Source organism: Rhododendron vialii, chromosome 6a (assembly GCF_030253575.1).
Source record: "Rhododendron vialii isolate Sample 1 chromosome 6a, ASM3025357v1".
NCBI lineage: Eukaryota > Viridiplantae > Streptophyta > Magnoliopsida > Ericales > Ericaceae > Rhododendron > Rhododendron vialii.
In genome coordinates this window covers 7,335,001-7,349,341 of record NC_080562.1, presented here as the reverse complement: position 1 = coordinate 7,349,341, position 14,341 = coordinate 7,335,001, and the positions used below count along the sequence as shown (strand labels likewise).

General features: G+C 41.7%; 1 protein-coding gene and 2 pseudogenes across 1 annotated transcript; all 3 read left to right on the top strand.

Moving 5' to 3' along the window:
* The first annotated feature begins 471 nt into the window (after positions 1–471).
* LOC131331291 (probable LRR receptor-like serine/threonine-protein kinase At3g47570) lies at positions 472–3,739 on the top strand (annotated as a pseudogene).
* Positions 3,740–5,253: 1,514 nt separating this feature from the next.
* Positions 5,254–9,140, top strand: LOC131331290 (putative receptor-like protein kinase At3g47110; annotated as a pseudogene).
* Positions 9,141–11,695: 2,555 nt separating this feature from the next.
* Positions 11,696–12,606, top strand: LOC131328334 (uncharacterized). Its single transcript, XM_058361287.1, has one exon. The coding sequence runs from the start codon at positions 11,696–11,698 to the stop codon at positions 12,485–12,487; it is 792 nt and encodes a 263-aa protein (XP_058217270.1). The 3' UTR covers positions 12,488–12,606.
* Positions 12,607–14,341: the final 1,735 nt, after the last annotated feature.

Below are 14,341 nucleotides of genomic sequence, written 5' to 3'. Positions count from 1 at the left end.
TTTCCCATGCATGATGGATGGTTGCCCAAGCCCTTGGGGCTTACCCACTTGACACCTTATTTCCCGGGTTTCCCAAAAAAAATAAATAAATAACATGACCGAAAGTGTTAGAATTCAGGACACTCGGTCCATAAAAAAGTCCGGAAAATAAATGGATGGTCTAGATTTACTGACCATCCAAACTTTCATAGATCGGGTGTTTTGGACCGTACAAGTCTCAAAACATGACTAGTGTAGTGATGCAAACAAGACGTGTAGATTTTAAACTTGTAAAATATTAGCAGTGGATTAGTCCACCTGGTCAAAAGGCTTGTAGGATTTAGTCCACAAAACTAGGCCGTGGCCTGATGTTGACTACGTCCACAATGTCAGAAAACTTGACCATGCATGTTTACAATCCTTGTCTATCCCCCACCAAAAGTCCATGGCGTAAACTTGTTGCAACTTACAAGCTTAAGTTCCCATCTCCGTAGCCTTAACTTCTCAATTCCTGCTCTTCTTAATCCTACCTCCATTTCAACCTCAAATCGAAAAACCCAGGTGATCAAACATGGGTTTTTCCTTCCTCACCAACACGATTCTTCAAATCGCCATTTTAGCAGTTCTGATCACTGCTTCCAAAAGCTTAGTTCATGGAGCAGAGACTCCCAAACTGAGCATCATCACAGACAAGGAGGCTTTGATCTCGTTCAAGTCCAGTATTGATCCAGAAACACTTGGACCTCTACTCACTTGGGACCAGACCCTGTCGCCCTGCAACTGGACCGGAGTCTGGTGCAACGACAAAGTTGGCGCAAGAGTGGTCAAGCTCTATCTTGCTGGCATTGGGCTTAAAGGTTCCATAAGCCCACACATTGGCAATCTGTCATTTCTCAGATCACTTCAACTACAAAACAACCAGCTGATGGGAACATTTCCTGATATAAGTCGTTGCACGGAGCTTGAGATCCTTGACTTGGAGAAGAATGAGATTGCAGGGAGAATCCCTGAAGAGCTCGGTTATCTTGCCAAGCTCCAAGTTTTGAACTTGGGAAGAAATCTTCTTTTTGGTTCAATTCCACCATCCCTAGCCAATCTCTCGTCACTCATCAGTTTAAATTTAGGCACCAACAGACTGGGTGGCCTGATACCAAGCGACTTGTCGCGTCTTTGGAAATTGGAGCAACTTGATCTCACCAGCAACAATCTAACGGGTACGGTTCCTCCATCCATATACAACATGTCTTCGCTTGTTCAATTGGCCTTAGCTTCCAATGATTTATGGGGTATAATTCCGTACAATGTTGGAGATACACTCCTAAATCTTCTAAATTTTAAGTTTGCATCAATAAATTCTCAGGAACCATTCCTGGGTCTCTGCACAACCTCACGAGGATACAAGTCATTCGCATGGCGCACAATCTCTTGCATGGAACGGTGCCACCGGGATTAGGAAATCTTCCAGAGCTCCAAATGTACAACATTGGGTTCAATAGGATTGTTGGCGTTGGGGACAATGGTTTAGATTTTCTCACTAGTCTGACAAATAGTACCCGTCTAAACTTCCTTGCTGTTGACGGAAATCTTCTAGAGGGAGTAATTCCAGAATCCATTGGCAATCTTTCGAAGGTTCTTTCGAAATTATATATGGGAGGAAATCGCATTCATGGTGGGATACCGGCCTCAATTGGGCATCTGAGTGGTTTGAGGTTGCTAAGTTTGAGCTACAACTCAATATCATTTGACATTCCTCAAGAAATAGGCCACTTGGAGGAACTTTCGATTTTGGCATTGGCTGGAAATAATCTCTCTGGTAAGATTCCGGCTTCCGTCGGTAGTCTCAAAAACCTGTTTAACATAGATTTATCAGGAAATGAATTGGAGGGTACCATACCGACTAGTTTTGAAAATTTCCAAACGTTGCTTTCACTAGATTTATCTTGTAATAAGCTCAATGGAAGCATACCCAAAGAAATTCTCAATCTTCGTAGTCTAAGCAATCATCTTGATCTCTCCAATAATTTGCTGACCGGACCTTTGCCTCAAGAAATCGGGACACTGGATAGTTTAGTCACGGTTGACCTATCAAACAACGGTTTATCAGAAACCATACCCGACTCAATCGGCGGCTGTGAAAGCTTGGAGAAGTTGCTCATGGCAAATAACATGTTCACAGGCCCTATTCCAGATAGTTTAAGTGAATTGAAAGGTTTGGGATCTCTTGACATCTCCTCAAACAAACTCTCTGGCTCAATACCGGATAGCTTGCAAAAATTGCAAGGCCTCCGGTTATTGAACTTGTCTTTCAATGACCTGGAAGGAGAGGTTCCCGTTGGTGGAGTGTTCACAATTCTTTCAAGAATTCATTTGGAAGGTAACCCGAAACTTTGCTTCATGTCAGCATGTGAGAAAGGTCGTGACCGTAGAAACAGACTAATCTTGGTTTGTATTATCGTCGGGAGCATTGCAATCATAGTGTCGTGTTCTACAATTGGCTTGGTGTTCTACCTCAGGAAAAGGAAATTACCAAAAGTCACAGCTTCATCTGACTCCTTTGAGCGACAACATCAAATGGTATCTTACCATGAACTTCGTTTGGCAACTGAAAATTTCAACCCAAGAAATTTGATTGGAAGCGGGAGTTTCGGGTCTGTCTACAAAGGATACCTCCAACCAGAAAAACCTGTCGCAATTAAAGTCCTTAACGTAGACGAGACCAGATCTTGGAAGAGCTTTCTTGCAGAGTGTGCAGCTTTGAGGAATGTGAGGCACCGGAATCTTGTGAAACTCATCACATCATGCTCGAGCATGGACTTCAAGAACAATAACTTTCTGGCTCTAGTGTACGAATTCATGACAAATGGAAGCCTGGACGATTGGATTACAGGGAGGAGGAGTCATGCAAACGGTCAAGGATTGAATATTGTGGATCGATTGAACGTGGCCGTTGATGTCGCTTGTGTTCTAGACTATTTGCACAACGAAAATGGAGCACAAGTGGTCGTTCACTGCAATTTGAAGCCTAGCAACATCCTGTTGGACGGAGATATGACTGCAAAAGTAGGAGATTTCGGGCTGGCTAAGCTATTGATTGACAGAGCTGATCAAACTTCTATTACATCTACCAATGCTTTGAAGGGCTCCATTGGCTACATACCTCCAGGTTTGCAATTTCCCAACATCCACATATATGAGTGTTCTTTTCTTATCCCTACATTGTTTCTTTGTCCATAGAGCTACCAAATATATACATCATCTCATGCAAAGTACTCATTAAGTAGATTCCTAGATACTAACTTTTCTGCATTTGATGAATTTCCATGCAGAATATGGTATGGGAGAGAAACCATCGACGGCGGGAGACGTGTACAGCTACGGAATCACATTGCTAGAGCTTTTTACTGGAAAGAGCCCAACCCATGAGAGTTTCACAGGGGATTTAAGCCTGAAGAAATGGGTGCAAATGGCCGTCGCGGCCAACGTAGATCAAGTGTCGGATCCTGGTCTGGTGCAAACCAACTCTAGTCTTTCGGATGACGTTCAGCCCATTACTCCAGAAGCACAGAGTGATTGCTCGATTGCAGTACTTGGTGTTGGTCTCGCTTGCACCGTTGATTTGCCAGACGGACGCATAAGCATGAGAGATGCACTTTGCAAGCTGAAAAGCATCAGAGAAAACCTTTTCAAACCTGATCATGCGAACTAGATGTTTGAGTAAAATCCAGGGGATTGCGGTTTCGGTGTTTGTGGTGTTTCGTATGAATAAGAAGCACGGACACTAGATGAAAACATGGATGCGTTGTGTTAATATGCGAACTAGAGTACTTCCCATTAGCTAATGGGGAAAAAAATGGAATTGGAAAAAGAGTATTTATGAATATGGTGAGATTGTGAATATGATGTTAAATATTCATAGACGATTTTCATTTCTTTTCTATATGTTTTTTTTTTTTTTTGTGATTGATGGAGTTTCATACTAGAATGTAGAGTATGCTTTATTGTGCCCGTGCTATGCCCGTGTCGTGTGCCACAAAATAACGACCCAACCCGATCCACATGAAGTATCATGCCCTGCATGTCGACCGTTAAATGTTGCGCCGGCCAAGCCCACTTGACTCTTTTCCCATGTTTCCAAAATGAAAATGCGTCGTAGATTTTAACTTAGTGGAAAGAAAAGGCTTGACTTGTATGAATAGCAGTGGATTCAGTTAGTACACATCATTCATAAGGCTTGCAGGAATCCCTTATCCATGAAAGTAGCCGTCGTTCGAGATTGACTAACAAGTCAATTGGAAAATTGGCTGCTGCAAATTCTGAACTGTTGGCGAAACCTCCACAAATGCTGAAATACGCTTCGAGTCACGACTACGTCGCTTTCCTAAAAACAGTATTTGCCCCCACCAATACCAGTATGCAAAGGGTTACAGCAAACCTGCCTTCAAGATAAATCGAAGCCCGAACTCGAAGTTCTTTCCGTTTGCGTTTGCACTAACGAAACGGACAGAATATCTGCTGAACGGAAATGAGAACCGAGAACCACTGCGTTCTGTTTTCTGCAGCAACAGAATGAATGCTAGGAAGTATAGAGAGAGATGTGGAAGAAATTCGGATTCTTTTTGTGTGTACGAATTCTGTCAAGTAGTGGTCTATTTATAGGCCATTACGTACCCATTAAGAATGGGTATGCACCCGATCTAGATTGACCGTTGGATTAGATCCTAAGGTCTTGATCGACCAGTCACACCCAGTCACACCGAACTGGTGTACTGTTTCATTCACACCCAATCGGATTTGATTCAATCCGTTGGATCGTGCCCATTCGTGGCCGACGTCTAAGATCGCAACTCTACGAACCAACGCACCCGTAGGCTCGAGTTGCACCCGATTGGAACCTCTCCGTGTGACTCACTTGCCACGCGGCATCCACGTCAGCGTCACCTTACTGCCAACTCGCAATAAGAAATGGCGCCTAGCGCTGACGTGTTAAGTGCGCCGCTAAAGCGCCACAGCCCACGCCATGCGCGCGCGTGAGTGTGTACCGGCTTTGACAGTATGGTGCTTCACCAAAGGGCTGCACCACACTAGATCATTAGTTACTTATATTAGGAATGTTTCCTAATATATACCACTCCAACATCTCTCAGCTAACCAATGTGGGACAAAGCTCACAAAGAGGAAAACAAGCATTCTAAGGAAACGAAGGAAATTTACAAAACCAAAAATGACGACTCTTTTATTTTGAAAATCTCTAACAAAGTCCAGACTACCAAAAGACTTGAGCCAAACAATCCTTGTCTATGCACCATATAGTCCATCAAGTAAATTTCAAGCTTAACTTCCCATCTCCATGGCCTAACTTTCTCAAGCAGAACCCAAATTGAAAACCAGATGATGTTTTTCCCCTCCAACATGATTCTTCAATTCGCCGTTTTAGCAGTTTTCGTTACCTCCAAAAGCTTGTTTCTTGCTTTAGAGACCCCTAGCCTCAGCACAGATAAGGAAGCTTTGGTTTCATTCAAGTCTGGTATTAATCTGGAAACACTTGACCCTCTATTGGCTTGGGACCAAACACTGTCACCCTGCAACTGGACCGGAGTCCGTTGCAATAAAATTGGCAAAAGGGTGGTCGAGCTTGATCTTTCTGGCCTGGGACTTAAAGGTTCGATAAGCCCTCAGATTGGCAATCTACCTTTCTCAGATCACTTCAACTACAGAATAACCAGTTGATGGGAACATTTCCTAATAAACTCGGTGATCTTTTTCGCTTAAGGGTCCTAAATATGAGTTTCAACAACATACAAGGTGGGATACCGCCGAACATAAGTCGTTGCATGGAGCTCGAGATCCTTGACTTGAAGCAGAACGAGATTTCAGGGAGAATCCCTGAAGAGCTCCGTTATCTCAAAAAGCTACAAGTTTTGAACTTGGGGAAAAACCTTATTTTCAGTTCGATTCCACCATCCCCAGTCAATCTCTCATCACTCATTCGTTTAAACTTAGGCACCAATTACAGACTGGGTGGCATGGTACCAGTCGACTGTCTTACGAAATTGAAGCGACTTGATCTCACCATCAGCAATCTCACTGGCACAGTTCCTCCATCCATATACAACATGACTTCACTTGTTTATTTGGCCTTGGTTTCCAAAGGTTTGTGGGGTGGAATTCCTAGCAGTGTTTGAGATACACTCCCAAATCTCCAAGTTGTCATATTTTGCTTCAATAAATTCTCGGGTACGATTCCTAGGTCTTTGCACAACCACACGAGGATGCAAAACCTTCGCATTGCACAGAATATCTTGCATGGTACGGTGCCACCAGGATTAGGAAATCTTCTAGAATACGTTGGCAATCTTTCCAAGGTACTTTCAAAGTTATACTTGGGAGGAAATCGTATTCATGGCCGCATACCGGCCTCCATTGGGAGTCTGAGTCGTTTGACCTTGTTAAACTTGAGCTACAACTCAATATCAGATGACATTCCTCAAGAAATAGGCCACTTGGAGGAACTGTTGAGTTTGGGATTGGCTGGAAATAATCTCTCTGGTAAGATTCCGACTTCCCTCGGTAGTCTCAAAAACCTGATTAACATAGATTTATCAGGAAATGAGTTGGAGGGAACCATACCCACTGGTTTTGAAAATTTCCAGAGATTGCTTTCGTTAGACTTATCTTGTAATAATCTCAATGGAAGCATACCCAAAGAAATTCTCAATCTTCGTAGTCTAAGCACTCATCTGAATCTCTCCAATAACTTGCTAACTAGACCTTTGCCTCGAGAAATTGGGACACTCAATGGTGTTCTCGCGGTTGACCTATCAAACAATGGTTTATCAGAAACCATACCCAACTCAATTGGCAAGTGTAAAAGCTTGGAGATGTTGCTCATGGCAAATAACATGTTCACAGGCCCTATTCCAGATACTTTAACAGAATTGAAAGGTTTGGAAACTCTTGACATCTCCTCAAACAAGCTTTCTGGCTTAATTCCAGATAGCTTGCAAAAGTTGCAAGGCCTCCAGTTATTGAACTTGTCCTTCAATGACCTGGAAGGAGAGGTTCCCATCAGTGGAGTTTTCACAAATCTTTCTAGAATTCATTTGGAAGGTAACCCGAAACTTTGCTTCATGTCGGCATGTGAGAAAGGTCGTGACCATACAAAAAGACTAATCTGGGTTTGCATTATCATCAGGAGCATTGCAATGATAGCGTTGTGTTCTACAATTGGCTTGGTGTTCTACCTCAGGAAAAGGAAACCAAAAGTCACAGCTTCATCTGACTCCTTTGAGCGACAACATCAAATGGTATCTTACAACGACCTTCGTTTGGCAACTGAAAATTTCAACACGAGAAAATTGATTGGAAGCAGGAGTTTCGGGTCTCTCTACAAAGGATATCTCCAACAAGTAGACGAGACCAGATCTTGGAAGAGCTTTCTTGCTGAGTGTGCGGCTTTGAGGAACATGAGGCACTGGAAAACTTATCACATTATGCTCGATCATGGACTTCAAGAAAAAGAACTTTCTGGCTCTAGTATACAAATTCAAGACAAACAGAAGCTTGGATGACTGGATTACAGGAAGGAGAAGTCATGCAAATGGTCAAGGGTTGAATATTGTGGATCGATTGAACCTGGCCATTGATGTCGCTGGTGTTCTAGACTATTTGCAACGCGAAAACGGACCACAAGTTGTTGTGCATTGTGATCTGAAGCCTAGCAACATCCTGTTGGACGGAGATATGACTGCAAAAGTAGGAGATTTCGGGCTGGCCAAGCTATTGATTAACAGAGCTGCTGATCAAACTTCTATCAGCTCTACAAATGCTCTGAAGGGCTCCATTGGATACATACCTCCAGGTTTGTAGTTTCTTCCTCCTGACAGAATACTCACTCTCAGACATCTCCATTTGACAAAGACCATCTGTTGTACACTTGTATGACATAAAGTATTAAAACAATTCGTGGTAGTTTAGAATAATGCGTAAAAGCAATGAAAAAACAAAACCCGATATTGTGTACATGTGCTTTGATCCTCTGTCTCCCTCTTCTTACCGCCTATAGCGTTCTCTCTCTTCTGTCTTTGTAGCATTTACTGGCTTTTCTCTATCTCTTCTTTTTCTGTCCATAACATCCTAGCTACAGATTCAAATGACTCTAAAATCAAGACCATCTTTTGCTAATTAAATATCGAGTTAATTAAAGATACGAATGGAGCAAAAAATAAGTGGGCTAACTAGAAATGCCTTAAAATCTTACACTAAAAAAAAAATGATCAAAGTGTCAAATGTAGATGCTCTTTTTATCTCTGGTTGGTTTCTCTGTCAACCCAATTTCTCTCTTTAACTTCGTCCTGCACAAAGAACTCACTAAATTAGAGCACCCATACAGCTACTTTATTTCTCATGGTTTTTGATGCAGAATATGGTATGGGTGAGAAACCATCAACAGTGGGAGATGTGTACAGCTTCGGAATCACATTGCTAGAGCTTTTTACAGGGAAGAGACCAACCCATGAGAGTTTCACAGGAGATCTAAGCCTAAAGAAGTGGGTGCAAATGGCCTTGGCAACCAGCGTAGATCAAGTGTTGGATCCTGTTCTGGTGCCAACCAACAGTAGTCTTTCTTCTGATGGTAAATCCATTGCTCCAGAAGCACAACGTGATTGCTTGATCGGGATACTTGGTGTTGGTCTTTCTCGCCCTGTTGATTCGCCAGACGGACACATTAGCATGAGAGATGCACTTTGCAAGTTGAGAAGCATCAGAGAAACCCTTTTGAAGACCTGATCTTGGAAGGAAAATAAGTTACAAGTAACATTTCGGGTATTGTAGTAATGTGGTTACAGTGCTTTGTTTTGAATAAATTTGTACTGTGTCAATAGGAAGCTCACGGAGACTAAATAAAAACATGGATATGATTCTGGTCTTTACTATGTGAACTGAAGTATTTTGCAGTATATGTGTAATATGGAAAAAACTTAGAGTAGTCATGAATATTGGTATGGGGAGATTCTGGAATGAGGTTGGAAATTGTCCCACGTGACCACATCGGTTAATTATCTCCTCCAAAACGAGTATATGAGCATGGGTGACCCTCTCCACTCATTGCCAATATCTCCTCCAAAACTAGTATATGAGTCTGGGGGACTTCTCCACTCATTGCCGATTAGTTTTGAGATGTATATAAAATTTACACAAATGATGTTGAATATGCACAGAACTTGGTGAATATACTATGATATCATCTGAACGAACTATAGGCTGGATTAGCCTTATATTGTGAACTCCCCCATTTCACCAATTCATCCGCTGTTATATTGAAAGAGCTGGCGCAAGCTCTTAAACTTCTTGTATAATTAGAGAGTTGCTTCACCCAAAGAATGTTCCATACCAATTTCTGATAAATCATGGTGTCAGGGTGAGTATCTGTTGGAAAAATGGAATTTCAACCAAAGAGAATTTGGTGGGACACACACCGCGCGAGGTGGGCCCAAATTCCATTGAGAGATGAATGAGAAATTGTCTCTCAAAGTGGGTTTTGGACCGACAACAATGCACGGTTGAATGGTCAAAACTGGGTTGATTACCCAGAGTTATTACCCATGATTGTGTATTCAATTTCGGGAATAATAACTGTATCAGTTTTATTTCAGAATTGAATTGCGGAATCAATTCCCCTATTGATTATTGGCTCCTCCATGAATATTCGTATTCATTGTCGTATTGATGGTAGAGGCTCCTCCTTCAGCTATATAAAGGGACCTCTACCTTTTGGTTTCAACACACCGAAAACAATCCAAAGCATCTCTGCAATACAATTGTTCTTTTCGAGAGAGAGAGTACAGACACAAGTTCGTTCGACGGGCAGTCTACGGGGGTGCTCCGGCGGCTAAGTGGTAACCGAGTCAACCCTGGGAGACGAACACCGACACAACCTCCAGCACCGGTGAGGCGGTGAATTTGTCTTAAGGGCACCGTTGAACAAAACGGGTCTCGGTTTGGAATTGCTTATTCTCTTTTACAGTTTATGTCTACATTTCATATTCTGTAATCTTGAGATTCATGTTCATGTTGTAATTTCCAAAAATTAGTAAAATTATTTATTATTTTTCCGCACTATTTTCCTACAATCTTAAGACAAATTCTCTTTTGGAAAAATAGTGTTTCCTGTTGAAACAGTTTACAAACCTTTTCTGGGAATTGTTAACAAGGTTCACGCATCCATTTTAAAATCGGTTTTTCTGTGTTAACAGATTGGTTTTCGGTCAGTTTCTTTCTTTAAAACACTGTTGAGAATTTGGAGACCGTGACCAATTTTTTTTTTATTATAAAGTCAGAGCATTCTAGTTAGCATCAATTTTTAGAAACTGTTCTGATTAGCATGTTCATTGGCTAAAATCTTTTGGTATTTGCTAGTGGGTTATGAGCAGTAAGCTGTTCTTTTGATAATTGGCATGCAGTAAAGTAGTTTTCTACCTGTCTAGAATTTGAAACTGCCTCTGAGTTGGTTGTTTCCCCATCCCTACTGGATTAATTAGCATCTCGGTTTCGATATTTATGTTAATCTCAGATGAGTATCGTGGTTTTGCATGATCAGAAGTTTGAGTATTAAATTTACTGATTTGCTTGATTGTGTTTTTGGGTCTCTGTAAAGGCAAAAGCTATTTTCGTAGTAAAAAAAAAAAACCTGCTACGGTTTTATTTGGTCTTTAAAAGAATTAGTGCTCACGGATCTTGAACAGTTTCGTTATAGCAAAGTATTGTTCAATTGGTTTGACTTTTCATTGCTAGTGTAATCCTAGAAAAGTTAGTAGTCTTTATTTGGACCTATACTACTTGTTTCCTACTGACATCCTTGGGAAAAGTTATTGTATGCTTCTGTATTGCATGCTAGTATTATACAGTGGTGACTCGTTTCATGTAACAGTTCATAGGTTGGGTAGAATCACTAATTTGTTCTTTACTGTTCATGATTTGAATTTTCGAAAACTGTTACTATATACCTTCCTACTGATTTTGTGGAACATTTGTGGCTAGTTACTGTTTTTTTTTTTTTTTGTAAAAAAAAAAAAAAGAAACCGTTACGTTTGATACTTAAAAGCAGTATATATTTGTTATATACTTTCATTGCTGGACTTGATTGAAGAATCATGCTTGATTGACTTTTCAAACGTGTAAATATTTTGCAACAGTAAAGGGATTTTAGAGTAAAGAACTAGTTTCATAACTGATTTTGACTTTTCAAAGGGTTATAAACTTTCGGTTCAGTGTTAAGTTTTGGTACACTACTGTTTCAGTTTTATTTGGTTTTAAAAGCTCACTGTTATCTGGGGAGTTACGTGTTTGATTTTTCAAACTTCAAAGTTTTGTAACGGAAAAAGGGGTTTTCGTACTAAATACAAAAATTCTTTTTATTTAGTGCATTGAACACACGTGGATATAAAACTTTTGATTTTCAAAGTTTGCATATCTTTATATCAGGAAAAGGTACATCAGTGCACATTCATTGTTTTGACCAATAGACTTAATAGATATTTTTGATTGTGGACTAACTTGTTTTGTTCCTTGGTACCGTATTATATTTCGGTACAGTAAAGCTACTGTTTACCTACTGTTATTGTAAGCTATCTTGATTAGTCAGCCACGGCAATTTCGACTTCTGTTTGATTATTAAGATTTTATCACTTATTTGTGTTTGATCTTAATTTCAAAAAAGATGTCGACTGAAACTGAAAATGGAAGTGGCAACGGGACCCCCAATGGCAACAATGGGCAACCTCCCGTGATTTTGGCTCAGAATCCTCCAATCCCAACCGCGATGCGTGCGGTTCCTGTGAACCACGGGGAGAAACCCGAGAAATTCACTGGTGTGGATTTCAAGAGGTGGCAGCAGAAGATGCTGTTTTACCTCACGACTCTGAGCCTTGCGAGGTTTTTGAGTGAGGATGCACCTGTCGTTGCTGAAGATGAGCAAGACATGCAAGTCCTGAGGGACCAAATCACTTGGAAAGAGAACAACTATTTGTGCAAGAACTATGTTCTGAACTGTTTGCACGATGCACTTTACAGCGTGTACTGTGTGAAGAAGTCGGCTAGGGAACTGTGGGAGTCCTTAGACAGAAAGTACAAAACCAAGGATGCCGGATCAAAGAAATTTGTCGTCGGCCGGTTTTTGGACTACAAGATGGTGGACTCGAAAACTGTGATCAGTCAAGTCCAAGAACTCCAAGTGATCTTGCACGAAATTGCTACCGAAGGGATGCTGCTGTGTGAGCCTTTCCAAGTGGCATGCATGATAGAAAAGCTGCCCCCTGGTTGGAAAGACTTCAAGTTGTACTTGAAGCACAAGCGAAAGGCTATGACTATGGAGGATCTTATTGTTAGGCTCCGCATTGAGGAGGACAATAAGATGGCTGAAAGGAGGGTAGGGAGCACCTACGCCGCCAAGGCTAATGTTGTGGAGCAAGGCCAGTCTTCGGGAATGAAGAAGCATCAGTTTGGAAAGTAGTCTGGGAAGCAGTCTGACAAGCAGAAAGGCAAAAAGGTCAAGCTGGGACCTAAAGGAGGCGTTGCCAAGAAAAAGTTTCAATTTCAAGGCAAGTGCTTCAATTGTGACAAGGTTGGGCACCGTGCTACAGAGTGCACCAAGCCTCCGAACCCAAGGGCGCGCGCGCATTTGGCAGAATTGGAGGATGGCTCTGATGTCAACCTGTCAGCGATGGTCTCTGAGGTGAACTTGGTGGGGTCAAACCCTCAAGAGTGGTGGGTTGATACTGGAGCTACCCGCCACATTTGTTGTGAGAAGAAGTTGTTCACCTCTTTCGAGCCGGTTACAAACGGCGAAAAGCTATTCATGGGGAACTCTGCAACCTCTGAGGTTGAAGGTCAAGGCAAGGTGATCTTGAAGATGACATCTGGCAAGAAGCTGACTCTCAACAATGTCCTGTTTGTGCCAGACATTCGCAAGAACCTGGTGTCCAGTTCTCTGCTAAGCAAGCATGGCTTCCGCATGGTGTTTGAAGCGGATATGGTGACTGTCACCAAGGCTGGGGTATATGTGGGAAAGGGCTATATGACCGGTGGTCTTTTTAAGCTCAATGTAATGACTGTAATTCCACGTATTAATAAAATGAAATCCCCAGCTGCTTACTTGCTTGAGTCTTCCAATTTGTGGCATGGTAGACTAGGTCATGTTAATTATGATGCTTTGCGAAGGTTAATTAACTTAGACCACATTCCAGCTTTCCAAATTGATAAAACACACAAGTGTGAGACTTGTGTTGAAGCCAAATTGACCAGGTCTTCTTTTCAAACGGTTGAAAGAAGCACTGAGCCATTGGATTTAGTTCACACTGATGTGTGTGATCTAAAGTATGTCCAAACGCGAACTGGTAGAAAGTATTTTATTACTTTCATCGATGATAGCACCAGATATGGCTATGTATACTTGCTTAATAGCAAGGATGAAACGTTGGACAAATTCATTCTTTATAAGAATGAAGTTGAGAATCAACTTAGCAAAAAGATTAAGGTGGTGAGAAGTGACCGAGGTGGTGAGTATGAATCACCGTTTGGAGAATTCTGTGCACAACACGGAATTATCTACCAAACCACTGCACCTTATTCCCCTCAGCAAAACGAAATTGCTGAACGAAAAAATCGTACCTTGAAAGAGATGATGAATGCTATGTTGATAAGTTCTGGGTTGCCACGGAACTTGTGGGGGGATGCTATCCTCTCCGCAAATTACATACTTAACAAGGTACCTCGCAAGAAAGTCAATAAGACTCCTTACGAGATGTGGAAAGGTATGAAGCCTACTTACAGTTACCTTCGAATGTGGGGGTGTCTCGCAACGGTAGTTGTACCTCCACCTAAAAAGGAGAAGATAGGGCCAAGGACTGTTGATTGTGTGTTTATTGGTTACGCACATAACAGTACTGCCTATCGGTTTCTTGTGTATGAATCTGAGATACTGGATATTCACAAGAACACTATCATGGAATCTAGGAATGTGACGTTCTTTGAACACATATTTCCTTATAGATCCATAAAAGAGTCAAGTTCCGTGAAACGGACTTTGGAGACTGCATATGAATGCAGTCAAGACCAAGAGGAAGAAGTTGAGGTTGAGCCAAGACGTAGCAAAAGGGCTAGAACATCAACATCCTTTGGTCCAGACTTTCTAACGTATCTGTTAGAAAGTGAGCCTCGGACATTCAAGGAAGCTGTGAGCTCTCCTGAGGGTCCTTTATGGAAAGAGGCTATTAAGAGTGAAATTGATTCCATTCTGCAAAACCATACGTGGGAATTGGTGGATCTTCCTCCTGGTAGTAAGCCTTTGGGCTTCAAGTGGATTTTC

Excerpts from the sequence above, each read along its gene's own strand:
- LOC131328334 (XM_058361287.1), top strand. The coding sequence starts at position 11,696 with ATGTCGACTGAAACTGAAAATGGAAGTGGCAACGGGACCCCCAATGGC.